General features: G+C 43.4%; 1 protein-coding gene across 1 annotated transcript in view; it reads left to right on the forward strand.

Annotated features, from left to right (window-relative positions):
• The window catches only part of fhdc1 (FH2 domain containing 1), a 65,117-nt gene that overhangs the window by 35,199 nt on the left and 6,335 nt on the right, over window positions 1-23,583 (forward strand). Inside the window, 8 exon segments of the mRNA XM_035789080.2 lie at window positions 7,061-7,163; window positions 7,783-7,868; window positions 10,897-10,997; window positions 15,488-15,558; window positions 15,843-15,950; window positions 19,718-19,788; window positions 22,723-22,840; window positions 23,292-23,456. Of these exon segments, the coding sequence (XP_035644973.2) occupies window positions 7,061-7,163; window positions 7,783-7,868; window positions 10,897-10,997; window positions 15,488-15,558; window positions 15,843-15,950; window positions 19,718-19,788; window positions 22,723-22,840; window positions 23,292-23,456 (823 nt within the window).

The following is a 23,583-nucleotide window of genomic DNA, read 5'->3' on the forward strand; positions in this document are numbered from 1 at the left end:
ATCCCAAAAATCCTAGGCCCACTCCAATTTGCATACCGCCTCAACAGATCCACAGATGATGCAATCTCTATTGCACTCAACACTGCCCTTTCCCACCTTGACAAAAGGAACTCCTATGTGAGAATGCTATTCATTGACTACAGCTCAGCGTTCAACACCATAGTGCCCTCAAAGCTAATCACTAAGCTAAGGACCCTGGGACTAAACACATCCCTCTGCAACTGGATCCTGGACTTCCAGACAGGCCGCCCCCAGGTGGTAAGGGTAGGTAACAACACATCCACCACGCTGATCCTCGATACAGGGGCCCATCAGGGGTGCATGCTCAGTACCCTCCTGTACTCCCTGTTCACTCATGACTGCATGGCCAGGCACGACTCCAACACCATCATCAAGTTTGCCGAACAGTAGTAGGCCTGATCACCAACAACGATGAGACAGCCTATAGGGAGGAGGTCAGAGACCTGGCCATGTGGTACCAGGACAACAACCTCTCCCTCAACGTGATCAAGACAAAGAAGATGATTGTGGACTATAGGAAAAGGAGGACTGAGCATGCCCACATTCTCATTGACAGGGCTGCAGTGGAGCAGGTTGATAACTTCAAGTTCCTTGGTGTACACATCACCAACAAACTATCATAGTCCAAACACACCAAGACAGTCGTGAAGAGGGCACGACAAAGCCTAATTCCCTCTCAGGAGACTGAAAAGATTTGGAATAGGTCCTCAGATTCTCAAAAGGTTCTACAGCTGCACCATTGAGAGCATCCAGACTGGTTGCATCACTGCCTGGTATGGCAACTGCTCGGCCTCCTACCGCAATGCACAACAGAGGGTAGTGCATATGGCCCAGTACATCACTGGGGCCAAGATTCCCGCCATCCAGGACCTCTATACCAGGCGGTGTCAGAGGAAGCCCCTAAACATTGTCAATGACCCCAGCCACCCTAGTCATAGACTGTTCTCTCTGCCACCGCACTGCAAGCGGTACCAGAGCTTCAAGTCTAGGTCCAAAAGGCTTATTAACAGCTTCTATCCCAAGCCATAAGACTCCTAAACAGTTAATCAAAGGGCTACCCAGACCCTTCTTTTATGCTGCTGATACTCTTTGTTTGTCATCTATGCATGGTAACTTTAACTCTACCTACATGTACATATTACCTCAATTACCTCGACTAACCGGTGCCCCCGCACATTGACTCTGTACCGGTACCATCTGTATATAGCCTCACTATTGTTAACTTACTGCTGCTGTTTAATGATTTTTTACTCTTATTTATTTATTTTTACATTGTTGGTTAAGGACTTGTATGTAAGCATTTCACTGTACCTGTTGTATTCGTCGCATGTGACAAATACAATTTGATATGATTTGATTTGAAATGCGTTTTTACATCAGTTCTACAACTTGAGTGTGTACAGGGCCAGAGGGCTGATCTCATAGGACGTTTTGCATGGCTCTCCCTGGTATTTTCATAGCATTTGACTCTTATCACAAGAGCACCTGCCTCGTCCACACTGGACTTGGTCACTTTCGTTTATGTAACACAGTCGCTAGTGCAATACAGTATATTGTTACTCACAGACAAATTTGTTGCTAACAGTAACTCGAACTACTTACAGTATGTTATTTGTTATTCATGTCGATTGGAATCTTGAATGCAGAAAAGAGGCAGGTGGATAATGCTAACAAGGCTAATTAGACATTTGAAACATACAGTTGAAGTAAGAAGTTTACATACACCTAAGCCAAATACATTTAATAAACTCAGTTTTTCACAATTCCTGACATTTAATCGTAGTAAAAATTCCCTGTTTTAGGTCAGTTAGGATCACCACTTTATTTTAAAAATGTGAAATGTCAGAATAATAGTAGAGAGAATTATTTATTTCCGTTTTTATTTCTTTCATCTCAGTCCCAGTGGGTCAGAAGTTTACATACACTCAATCTGTATTTGGTAGCATTGCCTTTAAATTGTTTAACTTGGGTCAAATGTTTCGGGTAGCCTTCCACAAGCTTCCCACAAATAAGTTTTGGCCCATTCCTCCTGACAGAGCTGGTGTAACTGAGTCAGGTTTGTAGGCCTCCTTGCTCGCACACACATTTTCAGTTCTGCCCACAAGTTTTCTATAGGGTTGAGGTCAGGGCTTTGTGATTGCCACTCCAATACTTTGACTTTGTTGTCCTTAAGCCATTTTCTTCGCCATGATGCCATCTATTTTGTGAAGTGCACCAGTCCCTCATGCAGAAAGCACCCCCACAACATGATGCTGCCACCCCCTTGCTTCACGGTTTGGATGGTGTTCTTTGGCTAGCAATCCTCCCCCTTTTTCCTCCAAACATAACAATGGTCATTATGGCCAAACAGTTCTATTTTTGTTTCATCAGACCAGAGGATGATCTTTGTCTCCATGTGCAGTTGCAAACCTTAGTCTGGCTTTTTTATTGCGGTTTTGGAGCAGTGGCTTCTTCCTTGCTGAGCGGCCTTTCATGTTATGTCGATATAGGACGCATTTTACTGTGGATATAGATACTTCTGTACCTGTTTCCTCCAGTATCTTCACAATGTCATTTGATGTTGTTCTGGGATTGATTTGCACTTTTCGCACCAAAGTACGTTCATCTCTAGGAGACAGAACGTGTCTCCTTCCTGAGCGGTATGACGGCTGCGTGGTCCCATTGTCACGCCTTGGTCTATTTTGTTCAGACCACGGTGTGACATGGGTTTATTGTATTGTCGTATTGGGGTTTTGTAGGCATTGGGATTGTGGTTGATTAGGGGTGTGTCTAGTATAGGCTTGGCTGCCTGAGGCGGTTCTCAATCAGAGTCAGGTGAATCTGGTTGTCTCTGATTGGGAACCGTATTTAGGTAGCCGGGGTTTCACTGTGTATTTACATTTACATTACATTTAAGTCATTTAGCAGACGCTCTTATCCAGAGCGACTTACAAATTGGTGCATTCACCTTATGACATCCAGTGGAACAGCCACTTTACAATAGTGCATCTAAATCTTTTAAGGGGGGGGGGGGGGTGAGAAGGATTACTTTATCCTATCCTAGGTATTCCTTAAAGAGGTGGGGTTTCAGGTGTCTCCGGAAGGTGGTGATTGACTCCGCTGTCCTGGCGTCGTGGGGGGAGTTTGTTCCACCATTGGGGGGCCAGAGCAGCGAACAGTTTTGACTGGGCTGAGCGGGAACTGTACTTCCTCAGTGGTAGGGAGGCGAGCAGGCCAGAGGTGGATGAACGCAGTGCCCTTGTTTGGGTGTAGGGCCCGATCAGAGCCTGGAGGTACTGAGGTGCCGTTCCCCTCACAGCTCCGTAGGCAAGCACCATGGTCTTGTAGCGGATGCGAGCTTCAACTGGAAGCCAGTGGAGAGAGCGGAGGAGCGGGGTGACGTGAGAGAACTTGGGAAGGTTGAACACCAGACGGGCTGCGGCGTTCTGGATGAGTTGTAGGGGTTTAATGGCACAGGCAGGGAGCCCAGCCAACAGCGAGTTGCAGTAATCCAGATGGGAGATGACAAGTGCCTGGATTAGGACCTGCGCCGCTTCCTGTGTGAGGCAGGGTCGTACTCTGCGGATGTTGTAGAGCATGAACCTACAGGAACGGGCCACCGCCTTGATGTTAGTTGAGAACGACAGGGTGTTGTCCAGGATCACGCCAAGGTTCTTAGCGCTCTGCGAGGAGGACACAATGGAGTTGTCAACCGTGATGGCGAGATCATGGAACGGGCAGTCCTTCCCCGGGAGGAAGAGCAGCTCCGTCTTGCCGAGGTTCAGCTTGAGGTGGTGATCCGTCATCCACACTGATATGTCTGCTAGACATGCAGAGATGCGATTCGCCACCTGGTCATCAGAAGGGGGAAAGGAGAAGATTAATTGTGTGTCGTCTGCATAGCAATGATAGGAGAGACCATGTGAGGTTATGACAGAGCCAAGTGACTTGGTGTATAGCGAGAATAGGAGAGGGCCTAGAACCGAGCCCTGGGGGACACCAGTGGTGAGAGCGAGTGGTGAGGAGACAGATTCTCGCCACGCCACCTGGTAGGAGCGACCTGTCAGGTAGGATGCAATCCAAGCGTGGGCCGCGCCGGAGATGCCCAACTCGGAGAGGGTGGAGAGGAGGATCTGATGGTTCACAGTATCGAAGGCAGCCGATAGGTCAAGAAGGATGAGAGCAGAGGAGAGAGAGTTAGCTTTAGCAGTGCGGAGCGCCTCTGTGATACAGAGAAGAGCAGTCTCAGTTGAATGACTAGTCTTGAAACCTGACTGATTTGGATCAAGAAGGTCATTCTGAGAGAGATAGCGGGAGAGCTGGCCAAGGACGGCACGTTCAAGAGTTTTGGAGAGAAAAGAAAGAAGGGATACTGGTCTGTAGTTGATGACATCGGAGGGATCGAGTGTAGGTTTTTTCAGAAGGGGTGCAACTCTCGCTCTCTTGAAGACGGAAGGGACGTAGCCAGCGGTCAGGGATGAGTTGATGAGCGAGGTGAGGTAAGGGAGAAGGTCTCCGGAAATGGTCTGGAGAAGAGAGGAGGGATAGGGTCAAGCGGGCAGGTTGTTGGGCGGCCGGCCGTCACAAGACGCGAGATTTCATCTGGAGAGAGAGGGAGAAAGAGGTCAGAGCACAGGGTAGGGCAGTGTGAGCAGAACCAGCGGTGTCGTTTGACTTAGCAAACGAGGATCGGATGTCGTCGACCTTCTTTTCAAAATGGTTGACGAAGTCATCTGCAGAGAGGGAGGAGGGGGGGAGGGGGAGGAGGATTCAGGAGGGAGGAGAAGGTGGCAAAGAGCTTCCTAGGGTTAGAGGCAGATGCTTGGAATTTAGAGTGGTAGAAAGTGGCTTTAGCAGCAGAGACAGAGGAGGAAAATGTAGAGAGGAGGGAGTGAAAGGATACCAGGTCCGCAGGGAGGCGAGTTTTCCTCCATTTCCGCTCGGCTGCCCGGAGCCCTGTTCTGTGAGCTCGCAATGAGTTGTCGAGCCACGGAGCGGGAGGGGAGGACCGAGCCGGCCTGGAGGATAGGGGACATAGAGAGTCAAAGGATGCAGAAAGGGAGGAGAGGAGGGTTGAGGAGGCAGAATCAGGAGATAGGTTGGAGAAGGTTTGAGCAGAGGGAAGAGATGATAGGATGGAAGAGGAGAGAGTAGCGGGGGAGAGAGAGCGAAGGTTGGGACGGCGCGATACCATCCGAGTAGGGGCAGTGTGGGAAGTGTTGGATGAGAGCGAGAGGGAAAAGGATACAAGGTAGTGGTCGGAGACTTGGAGGGGAGTTGCAATGAGGTTAGTGGAAGAACAGCACCTAGTAAAGATGAGGTCGAGCGTATTGCCTGCCTTGTGAGTAGGGGGGGGAGGTGAGAGGGTGAGGTCAAAAGAGGAGAGGAGTGGAAAGAAGGAGGCAGAGAGGAATGAGTCAAAGGTAGACGTGGGGAGGTTAAAGTCGCCCAGAACTGTGAGAGGTGAGCCGTCCTCAGGAAAGGAGCTTATCAAGGCATCAAGCTCATTGATGAACTCTCCGAGGGAACCTGGAGGGCGATAAATGATAAGGATGTTAAGCTTGAAAGGGCTGGTAACTGTGACAGCATGAAATTCAAAGGAGGCGATAGACAGATGGGTAAGGGGAGAAAGAGAGAATGACCACTTGGGAGAGATGAGGATCCCGGTGCCACCACCCCGCTGACCAGAAGCTCTCGGGGTGTGCGAGAACACGTGGGCGGACGAAGAGAGAGCAGTAGGAGTAGCAGTGTTATCTGTGGTGATCCATGTTTCCGTCAGTGCCAAGAAGTCGAGGGACTGGAGGGAGGCATAGGCTGAGATGAACTCTGCCTTGTTGGCCGCAGATCGGCAGTTCCAGAGGCTACCAGAGACCTGGAACTCCACGTGGGTCGTGCGCGCTGGGACCACCAGATTAGGGTGGACGCGGCCACGCGGTGTGGAGCGTTTGTATGGTCTGTGCAGAGAGGAGAGAACAGGGATAGACAGACACATAGTTATTATTATATTTCGTGGGTGATTGTTCCTGTCTCTGTGTAGTGTTCACCAGATAGGCTGTAATTAGATTTCACGTTCCATTTGTTGTTTTGTATTTGTAGAAGTTATTTCATGTATCGCGATTAGTCTATCAGATGCTTCTAAAGCCATTACATAATTTTCTGGAATTTTGTGAGCTGTTTAAAGGCACAGTCAACTTAGTGTATATAAACTTCTGACCCACTGGAATTGTGCTACAGTGAAATATAAGTGAAATATGTGTCTGTAAACAATTGTTGGAAAAATGACTTGTGTCATGCACAAAGTAAGATGTCCTATCCGACTTGCCAAAAGTATAGTTTATTAACAAGACATTTGTGGAGTGGTTGAAAAACGAGATTCAATGACTCAACTGTACGTTCTCCCCCTTACAGTTGACCACCAATGAGAATATCATATGTTAAGTGATTCCTCCCGATTTGATATGACACAACCCAATTTCCAGAGAATGCATTCTTACTGAATTAGAAGCATGTTGTTGCAGTTGCACGGGCTCCCACCGTGTCTCCCAGAATCCCTTTCAATTCATGGATTCTCCAGTCCCATGGCTCATAAATCCACATCAGGCCTGGGCATTGAGCTCACATATCAAGGTGCCTGTGTGAGGATTGGCTGGATTTACTGCTCTGTGCAGACATAGAGTGAGAGCCTGTGTTGTTTACCAATTAACTGAACTGACTGTCTCATTTCAGTACCATTTCAGCCAATGGATATAAGGCTTTATAACTTGTGTTGTATGAGCCTTTAAGATGTTCTATTATAAGGTGTATAATATGTTGTGTTTATTTAATGTACGGGTATAATGCTTATAACTTGTTATGAGCATGTAAGAGCCTCTTATAACAAGGCTTATATTATGTTAAGTCTCTCTGCAGCAAATGATCAACCGACTCAAAATGGCTTTTATTCAGATGATAATAAGATATTATAATGGGGTCATACTGTACATGCTTATAACATTTTGCCATGCATTATAACCACATCATAATGCATTATAAGGGTTATCACTGTGTTCATCTTATCCAGGTCCAATCTGTCCATCGTGGAGGACATTCGCCAGGGAGACGGCAAGCTGTACAGAGCTGATCTCCTCAAAGACCTGCTCAAACTCCTGCCCGAGTCTGAAGAGGTGTGTGTGTGTGTGTGTGTGTGTGTGTGTGTGTGTGTGTGTGTGTGTGTGTGTGTGTGTGTGTGTGTCTGTGTGTGTGTCTGTGTCTGTGTCTGTGTCTGTGTCTGTGTGTGTGTCTGTGTCTGTGTCTGTGTCTGTGTCTGTGTGTGTGTGTGTGTGTGTGTGTGTGTGTGTGAGAGAGAGAGAGAGAGAACACAATGTACCAGCCAAGCAATGCACCACAGTTTTTGAATAGGATACTAGCACATCCCAGCTAGCATAGGTTTCCCACATATCTATGATATAAATACCAGTAAATCATTCTGAAATGGATGGAGCACAATAATTAAATGATTTAATGACAGACATTGTCTAAGTTACTGTGTACATAAACAATGTTTAAGGTACATTTGTGTTGTTGAGGTTGGGTTCTTATGGATTGCACATATTGCAGCATAATATTAATGGCATTTAGCAGACGCTTTCATCAAAAGCGACTTAAAGTCAGTCATGTGTGCATACATTTTCATATGGGTGGCCCCAGTTGGAATCAAAACCATGATCCCAACTTTACAAGTACAATGCTCTACCAACTGAGCCACATAGGAACGTGTTCATATGTTTATTGTCACATCCACAGGTAAAGAAACTGAGGGAGTTCAAAGGAGACTCCAGCAAACTGACCTTGGCAGACTCCTTCATGTACCTGTTGATCCAGGTGCCTCGGTAAGCTGTACTCATTTAGCCTAATGACGACCGGTCTAAATTGTTTTTTTTCTTTGTGCAGAAGGATCATTATTTGCCTAATAATGAGGGCCTCAACAAAATAAATGGGCTGGTTTTCAGGCCTCGAGGAAAAACATGGGCCGGTGTGTTTGAAATGCCTGAGACGATTTCTGGAGCCAGTCTGTCCCTGTTACTGCATGAATCAATCAAATCTTGATTCACTTATCAGCCATTTTAAGCATATCTTCATGAGTCTACCTTGCTAGTGTTTTTCCAGTACCCACAACTGTTCATTCTGCAATTTAATTTGCTCCAAAGGAAAATGCATGGTTATATACAGTGCCTTGCAAAAGTATTCGGCCCCCTTGAACTTTGCAACCTTTTGCCACATTTCAGGCTTCAAACATAAAGATATAAAACTGTATTTATTTTTGAAGAATCAACAACAAGTGGGACACAATCATGAAGTGGAACGACATTTATTGGATATTTCAAACTTTTTTAACAAATCAAAAACTGAAAAATTGGGCGTGCAAAATTATTCAGCCCCCTTAAGTTAATACTTTGTAGCGCCACCTTTTGCTGCGATTACAGCTGTAAGTCGCTTGGGGTATGTCTCTATCAGTTTTGCACATTGAGAGACTGACATTTTTCCATTCCTCCTTGCAAAACAGCTCGAGCTCAGTGAGGTTGGATGGAGAGCATTTGTGAACAGCAGTTTTCAGTTCTTTCCACAGATTCTCGATTGGATTCAGGTCTGGACTTTGACTTGGCCATTCTAACACCTGGATATGTTTATTTTTGAACCATTCCATTGTAGATTTTGCTTTATGTTTTGGATCATTGTCTTGTTGGAAGACAAATCTCCGTCCCAGTCTCAGGTCTTTTGCAGACTCCATCAGGTTTTCTTCCAGAATGGTCCTGTATTTGGCTCCATCCATCTTCCCATCAATTTTAACCATCTTCCCTGTCCCTGCTGAAGAAAAGCAGGCCCAAACCATGATGCTGCCACCACCATGTTTGACAGTGGGGATGGTAGGTTCAGGGTGACGAGCTGTGTTGCTTTTACGCCAAACATAACGTTTTGCATTGTTGCCAAAAAGTTCAATTTTGGTTTCATCTGATCAGAGCACCTTCTTCCACATGTTTGGTGTGTCTCCCAGGTGGCTTGTGGCAAACTTTAAACTACACTTTTTATGGATATCTTTAAGAAGTGGCTTTCTTCTTGCTACTCTTCCATAAAGGCCAGATTTGTGCAATATACGACTGATTGTTGTCCTATGGACAGAGTCTCCCACCTCAGCTGTAGATCTCTGCAGTTCATCCAGAGTGATCATTGGCCTCTTGGCTGCATCTATGATCAGTCTTCTCCTTGTATGAGCTGAAAGTTTAGAGGGACGGCCAGGTCTTGGTAGATATCCAGTGGTCTGATACTCCTTCCATTTCAATATTATCGCTTGCACAGTGCTCCTTGGGATGTTTAAAGCTTGGGAAATCTTTTTGTATCCAAATCCGGCTTTAAACTTCTTCACAACAGTATCTCGGACCTGCCTGGTGTGTTCCTTGTTCTTCATGATGCTCTCTGCGCTTTTAATGGACCTCTGAGACTATCACAGTGCAGGTGCATTTATACGGAGACTTGATTACACACAGGTGGATTGTATTTATCATCATTAGTCATTTAGGTCAACATTGGATCATTCAGAGATCCTCACTGAACTTCTGGAGAGAGTTTGCTGCACTGAAAGTAAAGGGAATGAATAATCTAGCACGCCCAATTTTTCAGTTTTTGATTTGTTAAAAAAGTTTGAAATATCCAATAAATGTCGTTCCACTTCATGATTGTGTCCCACTTGTTGTTGATTCTTCACAAAAAATACAGTTTTATATCTTTATGTTTGAAGCCTGAAATGTGGCAAAAGGTCGCAAAGTTCAAGGGGGCCGAATACTTTCGCAAGGCACTGTACTAAAGCATAAACTGTGCAGGTTTGAGAAATTTACCGAGTACTTATTTCAATTAAATAAACAGGTGTGTAGTATCTGATGCTGTACCTCAGGTCAATTCCACTGCCCTTCGAGGGCTATGCTACTACTGTTTTTCTCCCTGGTAGTTAATTGATCAAGGCCAAGTGTAAGTCATACTTTACTTTACTGACTTTATTGACCCCATGGGGAAATTTTGTTGCAGTGTCATGTACATGTTTAAAGTGGTGTTTAAATATAAAACAAATTGACGATACAACTTCCATAACAGTTACATACAGATAGAAAGAGACGAGCCTGCTGGCCTTACTGGGTCGATAGGAACATTAGCCCAAGCTATTTAGGAGTGATATCACAGCTAGTGCAAATTATTGTCTAGTTGTGTTTTTCATCCCGGGGGGTGCCGTATACCTGCACCCAGAGGGGAGTAGTTCAAAGTCCGAGTACAGGGGGTGGCTTGGGTCTAAAATGATTTTGTGAGCCTTGCGGAGGGCCCTGATGTTAAAGATCTCATCCAGGCCTGTCTGTTTGACTCCAAGTACCTTGCGTGCGCTGTGGTGATAATCCTTCTCAGCATAGTTCTCTGGCTGACAGTGGCATTGCCCAACCAACAAACAATACAAAAAGTTAAAATACTCTCAATGAAAGATTTGTAAAACAGAGTCAGTATAGAAGAGTCAACATTAAAATTGAGAAAGTATACACCCATATATTTGTATTTTTCTACAATCTCTGTGTTCTGACCTCTGATAAATGTTGCAGAGGTAAATGTGGTACGCTTCCTGAGGTCTAAGCAAATCTCTTTGGTCTTGTTGATATTTAGGACCAGGTGTGATTCGTCACACAAAGTCATTTAGGACCGGGCCATGGGTTTCCTCGTCATCATACAACAGGCTGATCAAGGCAGTACCTGATTAGGAGAGAATGAAAACCAGCTGTGCTTTGGCCCCCGAAACTGAGGGCCTGGAGTTGTATAGTAAAGTGTACTATTCTGTTCCCTGTGCCAGTGAATCTGACACCCCCTGTTCTCTGTCGCCCCTGCCAGGTTTGAGTTGCGCATCGAGGCCATGGTCCTGCGTGACGAGTTCTTTCCATCCTGCGCTGTGATGAGCCGTGAGATCGATGTAATCCGCGTGGCCACCAAAGGTAATGATGTTGAGACAAAACTGCCCCGCTAGCGTGCTGCCACACACCATCGACTGGAGACCCAGATATCTGAGTCGCAGCACTGAGGTGTAATAAGGACCCAGTGTGTGCGCGGGTGCGTGCGTGTCATCTGAGCTGGCGCTGTATTCGGGCCAATATATATAGTAGATGCAGGTAAGGGTTGGAACCAGTTCAGAGAACAGAACAGAAAACAGGAAAATAACAGAATCATTTGACGAACAGAACCCGAACCGAAAACAAAAGTGATCTATATTGTTCCGGAACAAAACCATTATTTTAAAAGCATGGGAACCGGTTAATAACGTTATTTTACGTTCTGGGCATTTTCTTCCTGTCCGACAAAAATCATAACAAAGCACCTATGCAAAGCCCTCATTCTGTCACTCAGAAACTTATTCCAGCGTCTGCCTGCCAGCTGGAAATCTTTGCCAGTGTGTGTGTGTGTATGTTGGCTACCTGCCCCTCCCCTCTGAAGAATAGGTTACTGTAGCCTACTGACAACATTACAAGCATAATTCAGAAATTAGGGAGAGATGTTTAATTAGAGAAGAATGGATTTACTTTTTCAATGCTAGTTAAGGATACTATATTGTTCATGTTTTACATTGGATTGATTAGCTACAAAAAGGCAATACATGTTTTTAATTCTAGCTAAAGATATTCAAAGTTCCTCCATAGAAGCCGGTCCTCCGTAGGTATAATTCTGTTGGCCTAATTCTCATAATGCATATCATAACAAGATGCCCAGCGCTTCAAAGTATGCTTCCGCAACCCTCTCTCGCTCTCTCCTCACCCTCAACATGTCAGTTGCATCTTGTGCCCTACACTGTGACTGGCAGCACAGTGTGTGTGTGTGTTTGTCTTTCATTATGATTACTATGCTGTTACGGCAAAATACAATTGGCTCTTAACTACTTTCCTTTACTTATTAAATTGCTTACCTGCTCCACAGCAAGTTGCTCTATTTTGCACTGATTGGTGAAGTAAATGAATGTTGAGCTAAATGTATATATATTTTAGAGGTTTAAAAAGGAACAGAGAGGGACGATACAAACCCGTACTTTTTTTGGGGTTCGAACCGTTTCAAAACTTTATTTTCCTGTTTAGAAAAGTGGAACGGAACCAAAAAATGTATTATTCTGTTCAGAACTAAATGATTGAAAAATAATTTTGTTTCCAACCCCTGGATGCAGGGTTCATGCAGAGGAGGTTTTCAGGTTAATGACAGAAATTGAGGTTCATGCAATGAAGAGACATTTAAATACAGAGATAGAAAGATACTGAGATACATACCGTATTTACAGATAAATAGAGACGTGGATGGGTGCACCTAGAGATTTTTTCGGGAGTAGGGACAGTAGACCTCATTTGGTTCACCATTTGTTTAATGGTTAATAATTGCAAAAGGACAAAACAGGCCTTGATGACAAACAGTTAACACCGGCGGATGGCCGCGGTGTGTCAGTGTTATTATACTTATATTAAGCACAGCGTCTGAAACCAATCATATGATCCACAGTCGACTTGTTTTTGTCATTTGGGCTCTGAAATATGCAACACGTTGACATTTATTGTAGTACAGTGGGCCTATGCATGATTTGTTGGTATGCAGCTACTGTAGCTAATACATTCAAATGAGCTTGGTAGTGCCTAAAGAGCAGCACCACTTTAGCAAATGATTTGCCCTGATACATATAGTAAGCTAAACGTGTCTTGAGAGTGTAGACTGCTGTAAAATCTGCATTGTGAGGCCTTTTAGGCCATAGTGCAGGGTTTTTGAATGATTCGTAAAACGTCCTTACATGGAGTTTCACCTCTTAGCGAATTTGGGGCTTTACAAAGCGTCCAATAAATGGTGGGACATACAGTGGGGAGAACAAGTATTTGATACACTACTTATTTTGCAGGTTTTCATACTTACACAGCATGTAGAGGTCTGTAAGTATTATCATAGGTACACTTCCACTGTGAGAGACGGAATCACATTGTATGATTTTTAAGTAATTCATTTGCATTTTATTGCATGACATAAGTATTTGATACATCAGAAAAGCAGAACTTAATATTTGGTACAGAAACATTTGTTTGCAATTACTGTAGTTCTTGACCAGGTTTGCACACACTGCAGCAGGGATTTTGGCCCACTTCTCCATACAGACCTTCTTCAGATCATTCAGGTTTCGGGGCTGTCGCTAGACAATATGGACTTTCAGCTCCCTCCAAAGATTTTCTATTGGGTTCAGGTCTGGAGACTGGCTAGGCCACTCCAGGACCTTGGGATGCTTCTTACGGAGCCACTCCTTAGTTGCCCTGGCTGTGTGTTTCGGGTCATTGTCATGCTGAAAGACCAGGCCACGACCCATCTTCAATGCTCTTACTGAGGCAAGGAGGTTGTTGGCCAAGATCTCGCGATACATGGCCCCATCCATCCTCCCCTCAATACGGTGCAGTCATCCTGTCCCCTTTGCAGAAAAGCATCCCCAAAGAATGATATTTCTACCTCCATGCTTCACGGTTGGGATGGTGTTCTTGGGGTTGTACTCATCCTTCTTCTTCCTCCAAACACGGCTAGTGGTTTAGACCAAAAAGCTCTATTTTTGTCTCAGCAGACCACATGACCTTCTCCCATTCCTCCTCTGGATCATCCAGATGGTCATTGGCAAACTTCAGACGGGCCCTGGACATGCGCTGGCTTGAGCAGGGGGACCTTGCGTGTGCTGCAGGATTTTAATCCATGACGGCGTAGTGTGTTACTAATGGTTTTCTTTGAGACTGTGGTCCCAGCTCTCTTCAGGTCATTGACCAGGTCCTGCCGTGTAGTTCTGGGCTGATCCCTCACCTTCCTCATGATCATTGATGCCCCACGAGGTGAGATCTTGCATGGAGCCCCAGACCGAGGGTGATTGACTGTCATCTTGAACTTCTTCCATTTTCTAATAATTGCGCCAACAGTTGTTGCCTTCTCACCAAGCTGCTTGCCTATTGTCCTGTAGCCCATCCCAGCCTTGTGCAGGTCTACAATCTTATCCCTGATGTCCTTACACAGCTCTCTGGTCTTGGACATTGTGGAGAGGTTGGAGTCTATTTGATTGAGTGCGTGGACAGGTGTCTTTTATACAGGTAACGAGTTCAAACAGGTGCAGTTAATACAGGTAATGAGTGGAGAACAGGAGGGATCCTTAAAGAAAAAGAAAAGGTCTGTGAGAGCCGGAATTCTTACTGGTTGGCAGGTGATCAAATACTTATGTCATGCAATAAAATGCAAATGAATTACTTAAAAATCATAGAATGTGATTTTTGTTTCAGATTCCGTCTCTCACAGTTGAAGTGTACCTATGATAAAAATTACAGTCCTCTACATGCTTTGGAAGTAGGAAAACCTGCAAAATCGGCAGTGTATCAAATACTTGTTCTCCCCACTGTATTTGACACACCAACCCCCCCCTGCTGAATGCGGCTCAAGGTAATTTTAGCTGAGTCACAGCTTCTCACCCCTCAGCCACACTTTATTGGCTTCCCTCTCAGGAAGCCCATGCACCGCAACCTCTTTGTGGCAGTGCTGAATTGAGATGTCAGTTTGGCAGGGCACTTGGCCAAAATTAAGAATAGTTTCATCAACATTAGGCCTCTGAGCGGCGTTATGTTACATAAAAAAGGTTATAGCTGCAAGGTTTTTTGGCGTGCTTTATTAGGAAGGTGTAGATGGATGGAAGACAGTGAGACACAGAAAGAAGGCAGTGAACCCTGACCTCCAGTACAGGGCCTTATGTGGCATGTGCCAGGAGTGTTATCCACAGCTCTGCACGTTGCAGCAACATTGGATAAGTTGGTTTGAGCCGTCGTTATTTTGTGTGTGTTTTTGTGTTTACTCCATCTCATCATGAATTGCATTTGATCTAGGATGTGCATGTACATATATGATGCATTTTGTTACGCTGTTGTCCATTTTCTATTTAAACAAAGTGCAAGTCACAGACAAGCTACTTCCTGATTGTGATTACTAGTGAAACCAGACTCTTGGTGGGGTCCGACATTACTCCTAATGAGTAGCTAGCTGTATTGTACAGTATGTTAAATATCAATAGGCCTACAGTCATGCTAAAACTATGACATCATTTCTATACAGCTGTATATCTCAGTTGAAAGCTTGCTTGAGTTATAGTGGAAGTGTATGGTGGAAGTTAATTCCAACCAGTGATGGCGTTTGATGGGGGGCAGACCTGGGTTGAAATACTTGAAAAGTATTTTCAAATACATTGAGCGTTTGCTTGAATCCGCCTGGAGTGCCAGATGGGCGGGGTTTGCAGTTTGGGGACTTTTATATTTGTTTATTAAGCCAGGCAAGCTCAACTAGGCACAGATAAAGTATTTGAATCTATTTTTTTGAAGCCCAGATCTGATGGAGGTTACTGCTGAATGCTCTGCGTGCTATGGGTTTGTATTGACCCCTCACTCCTCTCTCTCTGTAGAGCTGATGACCTGTGAGGAACTACACGCCATCCTCCACCTGGTTCTGCAGGCTGGAAACATCATGAACGCTGTAAGCCAACGATGCCATTATCTCTCACTTTCTATTTATCTATCCTCACTCTCTCTTCCTCTCTTTCTCTCTCCTCAATCACTCACTCACCCTCTCGCTCTCTCACGCACTCACTCACTCACTTGGTCTCTCTCTCCATCAATCTGTGACATCTGTCTAGTTCTCCCCCCCCCCGTATCTCGTCTCTCTCCTTATCTGTCTGATATGACCATGGCTAAGGTGGGATAATGGCTTTTATGGCACCACTATGACACTGCTCGTCTATCCTCCTCCCCGTCCCGCAGGGCGGTTACGCGGGCAACGCCGTGGGCTTCAAGCTGTCATCGCTGCTCTCGCTGGCTGACACCAAGGCCAACAAACCGGGCATGAACCTGCTGCATTTTGTGGCTTTGGTGAGTCTGACAGAGAGAAATGGGAGGAGACACTGAAGGAGACACACACACTGGAGGAGACAGACACACTAGAGGAGACAGACACACTGGAGGAGACAGACACACTGGAGGAGACAGACACACTGGAGGAGACAGACACACTGGAGGAGACAGACACACTGGAGGAGACAGACACACTGGAGGAGACAGACACACTAGAGGAGACAGACACATTGGAGGAGACAAATAGAAATGCACAACATGCACACATTGGAGGAGAAAGACAAACTGGAGGAGAAAAACAAGACATGCACAACACACACAGGAGAAGACACACATACACACTGGAGGAGACACACAGAGAGACAGATTAGTGGAGAATCACTTTGTAAGCAAGCTGTGTGCAGGAATATCTTCAGGTTTCTTCTGGTCATGCTCACTTTAAAATGAAATGTCACCATTTGGGTGTCAGTGTGCTGACCTGTGGACCCTTTTGGCATTCGAACAGAGTACAGACACTCCCCACTGGGAACAAACTGGTTGAATCAACATTGTTTTAACGTTATTCGTCAATGTATTGAGACATGGAATCTAGGGGAATCTAAAAAGTCATCAGCTGTTGTTTTGAGGGTAACATTTCAACCAGTGTCTGTCATCATGGTAACCAATTTTCAACATAGACATACCTTGTTGAATTTGTACATTTGAAACAGCTTCAGATCTTCAATGTTATATCCACTATCAGAAAAAAAGCTATAAACTGGGCAGCAGCTCCTACTGGAGAGTTGATCTATCTACAGCCATCCATTTGCTGCATTCAAAGATAACCAACCATTGATAACTTGCACTATGTACTTCCAGGATTTTAACTAAGCCCAGCTCTGCTTAGCTTTAATATTTGTCACTGACTACTACCAAGTTGTTATAGTGAGAATGATATTTGAGAGATCTCTTAATAACTAAATAGATTCACTGTTGTTATCGAAGTAGTTTCAAGGGGCGAGTTTAACAGAACAAATGTTAAGTCATATATCATCAATGATACTATTGAGGCCTATATTAGGCCTTTTATTATTATAATAGAATTTGCAAAGTCATCAACAGATATTGTCTCAAGTCAACCCAGGTTTCAACTCAAAATAGACCATGCATATGGCCCTAGGATTTCAAGCTTTGGTTGATTTTAAATGTCATATTAAAGTTAATAATTAATATGTTGGACTCACATCTCCATCTCTAAGTAAAATAATAGGACTACATCAAATCAACCTTTATTTAAAGTGTGTTTAAAGTTTGATTTGATTTAGTCCTATTCTTTAACTTCGATCTTTGGTTGAGATGGAGATGGTTATTTCAACATATTCATTTGTAGACAAACTGGAATTAAAGTCAGACTAAGTCAGTGGTACAAAAGATACAATTCCTTCAAATGTTGATTTTTGTTTGTGTAAAACACAATTCAATATCACTTTTGCGATGCACTTTTGCCTATTAACTTGTCCACAAGTTAACAAATGATATGTTGTATTCACGTCTCCAACTAAACCAAAAATATAATTCAATAGGATTAAGCCAGTGGCTCAGATTAAACTATCCAAGCATTAGATTCATTCCCTTTAAATGTTAATATTTGTATTACAAATATAACTTTTGTAATACAGTTAATAGCCTAAAGTTAGGCTATTTTACAAACTAATGTAACAGTGATTATTCAACTTTAAAACGAGTAACACATCCAGAGCCATGTCGTGAGGTTACTGTAACTATAAATGTCATCTTATGTAATCATAGAAAGCGTGCATGTTCAAAATAGCATGCAAAGGTCGCAGGTCTGTGGAAATCTTCACAGTTGCTATAATAATCTGTGCAGAATATTGAACAGCATTGATAACTTGCACTACAGTATGTACTTTTATTGTCATCTCAACTACAATCCTACCTGGAGTTCAGAGTTCAGAGCGAAGCACACAGAAACTAGAGGCCATGAGTAACTTCAAAAAGAATGGCTGAGCTGTTGATGAATCAGATTTTACATGTCCATTTAAATCCTTTGTAAAGCCACTCCACAATGGGCCTAACAACTTGAAACCGTTTAGGTTCATCAGAGACATTACCATGATGAACCATGTTAAGTTTGCCATTGATATCCTTGACCAAGTTACGCTAATGCTTAAAATATTCATAAAGAATCTTGTCATGGAAAAAAAGTCAGATTCACTCCAAATTTGATCTTTGGTCACAATAGTCCCTACGTTGATGCATTCAAAGATGCCCACACTATAGCACATACACTAATATGTTAAAATATGCTGAAAGTACACACAAAATGTGGAATGTAGGCCTATGGTACATAGTTGAAAAGCTAAGGGATTGACCAAAAGATGGCGAAGTTATTGACAAACCGAAACTCACATTTTCCTTGTCCATTTAAACCAATGTAAATTGACACCACAGTGGCCTGTCAACTTGAAACTTATCGTCGCTATCATGGCCGTCCCTAAAATGAACCATACTGAATTTGGTATTTATATTTCAAAAAACAAGGAAACTATTAACAACTCATCCTTTGCGTGTGTAACGCTAATGCTCAAAATCATCTGCATTCATCTTATTCTTGTGAACCATACGTCAGATTCACTTCAGATTCAGTATTTAGACTCATTACATGAAGTCTTTAATGGTTTTTGAGAAAAGATTGTTGCTGCATTCAAGTATGGCCGTTCTGTACCTATAGATGCATGTTAGCACATATGCTAATGCTACAAATACTTTTGAAAAATTATAGTTTCAAAAGTGTTTGTAGCATTATCTTATTTGCTATAGTACACCTATAGGTACAGTGTGGCCATATTTGAAACGCAGCAACTCGTTTTTACTTCACTTGAGTCATCCTTGTGGTATTGAGAGATAAACATAGTAATGCTTTCACTGATTGCACATAAAGGAATATAGTTACATGATAGAGTGCTTGCTTTGCTAAACAACTGATCTTGTGTCCTTTCTGTCGTCCTGTGAACACCGTTCATTGCTGCTCACAGCTATATATTGGTTTTGGTATTAGATGAAATAGTGAGAACACATTAAGTTGTTGTATATAGTATAGTATATAAAACATCCCCGGTTGAAGATATTCCTAAGGTTTGGTATACTCAGTGTATGGATACAAAATGTCTGACATTGCATTCCCATTTTAATTTTGTTGAATTTTGTTGTTTGTCTGTTATGATGGAAATTGCAGTGATAACACGTTTAGATGACAACTAAACCAAACATCCAACATTGTTTTTGCATTGGAATTTGGTTGTGCTTTTAGAAGGTAGTGACACATTAGGAATTAAACAAACGTCAGGCTGTCTTTTTGAGTGGGTGAATAAAGGTTGAAATCTTATTGATCAACATCTCATCCAAATATTACCAACATTTCCACGTTTAAATGACGTGGTGTGCCCAGTGGGTCAGAATTCAGTAGTTTGTTTGAATTCGTTTGTTAGAATTTGAGATGTGTAAATATGTATTTTTTGACACAGAATAAGGAGAGGCTTTCCACAGATGCCCTCTTAACAGCAGAGAAGATGTCACTAGTAAATATTCCATGACATTGATGTTGGAGTAAACAGAGGCCAAATTAGAGACATTTTGAATATTGCAAGAAGGATGGCAGATGTTTGTGTGTTTTTCTTTTTTAAGGAGTCCTTATGTATTTTCAAGCTTTATTAAACAGATTGGAAATTACAAGGGGGATACGGGTGTACATAACATGTAATAGTAATTCCTTCGTATCTTCTCAGGAGGCACAGAAGAAGGACGAGAAGCTGCTGAAGTTCCCTGAGAAACTGCAGGACATCCAGAGCGCTTCCAGGTAAAACTTCTTTGCGGTCTTCATGATGTCGGAAACTTGCAAACTGGGAAAAAGCCATTTGAACAGCCCTCCAACTCATCATTTCTGTACAGTAGGACACTCGGGTGTCAACTATGTGCCGCAACTTCTTCGACATGCTGAACTACGACGTCACCTATTGAGGAAATTACAGCATTCTCGGCAGTTAAATGCAACAACAGTACATTATTTATCAAAATCAATCTATTTATACTGTTTTTGAACACTGTCATTTGTTTGTGAGCATAATAACTGCAGTTCATGGTTGACGTAGCTAGTTAGCTAGTTAGCTGTTAGTCAATGGGCATTTTCAATGACTTCAAAGCACGTTAATAGATACAACTTAATGCTCAGAGTTTGCACGTTTTATTTCCGAACACTCTGATATGTCAAGAACGCAGCATTTGCACTGCTATCCTTTGACAAGAGTCTTTACAACTAGTTCACCTAGAAGAATCCCAGTCAATTTCATACCCATTATCTACGGATGCCCTAAACCGTATAAGGACTGATGTGTCTCTTTTCACAATCAAGATCACTAACTCAGTTCCTGGAATGGTATGTGTACAGTAGTGGCCAAAAGTTTTGAGAATGACACACATATACATTTTCACAAAGTTTGCTGCTTCAGTGTCTTTAGATATTTTTGTCAGATGTCACTATGGAATACTGAATTATAATTACAGGCATTTCATAAGTGTCAAAGGATTTTATTGACAATTACATGAAGTTGATGCAGAGAGTCAATATTTGCAGTGTTGACCCTTCTTTTTCAAGATCTCTGCAATCCGCCCTGGCATGCTGTCAATAAACTTCTGGGCCACATCCTGACTGATGGCAGGCCATTCTTGCATAATCGATGCTTGGAGTTTGTCAGAATTTGTGGGTTTTATTTGTCCACCCGCCTCTTGAGGATTGACCACAAGTTCTCAATGGGATTAAGGTCTGGGGAGTTTCCTGGCCATGGACCCAAAATATTGATGTTTTGTTCCCCGAGCCACTTAGTTATCACTTTTGCCTTATGGCAAGGTGCTCCATCATGCTGGAAAAGGCATTGTTCGTCACCAAACTGTTCCTGGATGGTTGGGAGAAGTTGCTCTCGGAGAATGTGTTGGTACCATTCTTTATTCATGGCTGTGTTCTTAGGAAAAATTGTGAGTGAGCCCACCCACCCACACATGAATGTTCTCAGGATGCTTTACTGTTTGCATGACACAGGACTGATGGTAGCGCTCACCTTGTCTTCTCCGGACAAGCTTTTTTCCAGATGCCCCAAACAATCGGTAAGGGGATTCATCAGAGAAAATGACTTTACCCCAGTCCTCAGCAGTCCAATCCCTGTACTTTTTTGCAGAATATCAGTCTGTCCCTGATGTTTTTCCTGAAGAGAAGTGGCTTCTTTGCTACCCTTCTTGACACCAGGCCATCCTCCTAAAGTCTTCCCCTCACTGTGCGTGCAGATGCACTCACACCTGCCTGCTGCCATTCCTGAGCAAGCCTTGTACTGGTGGTGCCCCGATCCCACAGCTGAATCAACATTAGGAGACGGTCCTGGCGCTTGCTGGACTTTCTTGTGCGCCCTGAAGCCTTCTTCACAACAATTGAACCGCTCTCCTTGAAGTTCTTGATGATCCGATAAATGGTTGATTTAGGTGCAATCTTACTGGCAGCAATATCCTTGCCTGTGAATCCCTTTTTGTGCAAAGCAATGATGACGGCACGTGTTCCCTTGCAGTTAACCATGGTTGAATGAGGAAAAACAATGATTCCAAGCACCACCCTCCTTTTGAAGCTTCCAATCTGTTATCCAAACTCAATCAGCATGACAGAGTATTCTCCAGCCTTGTCCTCGTCAACACTCACACCTGGTCAGCTGGTCCTTTTGTGGCAGGGCTGAAATGCAGTGGAAGTGTTTTTGGGGGATTCAGTTCATTGCAAAGAGGGACTTTGCAAAGAGGGACTTTGTAATTCATCTGATCACTCTTCATAACATTCTGGAGTATATGCAAATTGCCATCATACAAACTGAGGCAGCAGACTTTGGGCAAATTTCTATTTGTGTCGTTCTCAAAACTTTTGGCCACGACTGTAGCTTTTAGGTTCTTGCTTCAGCCACTGCTCTTAGCATTAGCATGATTATTTCCCTCCATTAGACATATCTGTATATGTTGCCTTTATATGACAACGACTGGATGATGATTTGTGCTTAATGCTGCAGTCCAGTAACATTTCTGCAGCCCCACCCCAATCCCTTAGCCGTTTACCTAAAGTGGTGGGGTGTCCTGTTTGTTGTTTTCTGAACTGCAGACTGCGGCTTTAATAAGACTGCATCTTTAAGTCTGGTTACATTTCTCCAGCTGCATACCTCAGCTGTTTACCAAGTGGCGAGGTGACCACTTTGCTGTTTTATGTATCGCAGACTGCAGCTTTAACGCGATAGAAAAAATATATGGTACGATACATGTTCATAGTTTAAATGCAATCAAATGAAGAGGTTGATTATTGGCTAGAATAACAGCAGCACTGAATGAAATCACAGATCCCTACTAACGCCTTGAGTTGAATTTCAGATTAATTTAAGCTCCCAATGGCTCTGGCAGTATACTGCACTGTTTAGGATGCATTATCTTCCCTGTGGCTGTCAAGCTCTTTCACAAGGTCACCTCTGCATGCTACAGTTCAGCTCTCCCTCTCTCCTGGTGTGCCAACAGTTCATGCTCTGCTGTGGATATGCTAACACATCATCCTTACTTCCAGCCTCTCTAACTGTCGTGCCTTCACCATTATCGAATGCACTGTAGATATAGACAAGTGCCATACAGTGTAACATGGTCCACGTTGTGAGCGCCACGCTCTACCAACTGAGCCACACAAATGTATTTTAACAGGCTTTGGATGATTTGCATATCCCCGCAGAATATCAGTGGAAAACATCGAGTTGGAGTTCTCGTCTCTCTACGTCAGGACCAGATCCTTGGAGGAGAAGGTCCAGAGTGAACCAGAGCTCCTGGAGCAGCTGGACCCCTTCCTGCAGGTGGGAGCACATTCAGTCAGGATCTAATTAGGGAATTCTACTCTGTGCTGATTACGGCGCATGAGGGCGGCACACAGTGAAGGCATCCTTAGCCAGTTGTGATGTCAAAACGGATCCTAGGGTGACTGTAACATTGTAACATGACTTCAATGTCATGTGAGGTGTGTCTGTACATATAGTAGACAAATAAATGTATATCAGATAACTTACCACCATGATCTCAATTGGAAGAACACCCCATAAGCATAACAAATATGGGCCAATATGAGTCCATATGTATTTTGCATGTTGATAAGTGCTTACCATTCATACTATCCTACATCCCTGATATACAGTATTACCAAGCCCCTGTTTTTGGTATATTTTGATGGTAATAATATTTTCAAATTTGTTTTGTTCTTTATATATCTAATCTATGTGTCTGTCATCCATTGTCTGTCATTCCCAACAGAGCTCCACAAGGACCCTACAAGATCTGAAGAGGCGCAGGCTGGACCTGCGGAAGGAGGGAAATGCGCTTATTGACTTCTTCTGTGAAGACAAGGACACCTTCATGCTGGACGAGTGCTTCCGCATCTTCCAGGACTTCTGTCTCAAGTTCAAAAAGGCTGTCAAGGTGAGGTGTTTTGTCTTTAAACATTTCTATTCAAATCTTTTACGACTCTACTATGTAGTTTCAAATAAGTAACTCACGTTATCCTACATTGCATTTCCTGAAGTGACAAAAAATGATAAACTCTTTA

This window comes from Oncorhynchus keta, chromosome 16 (assembly GCF_023373465.1).
Source record: "Oncorhynchus keta strain PuntledgeMale-10-30-2019 chromosome 16, Oket_V2, whole genome shotgun sequence".
In the NCBI taxonomy this organism is placed as follows: domain Eukaryota; kingdom Metazoa; phylum Chordata; class Actinopteri; order Salmoniformes; family Salmonidae; genus Oncorhynchus; species Oncorhynchus keta.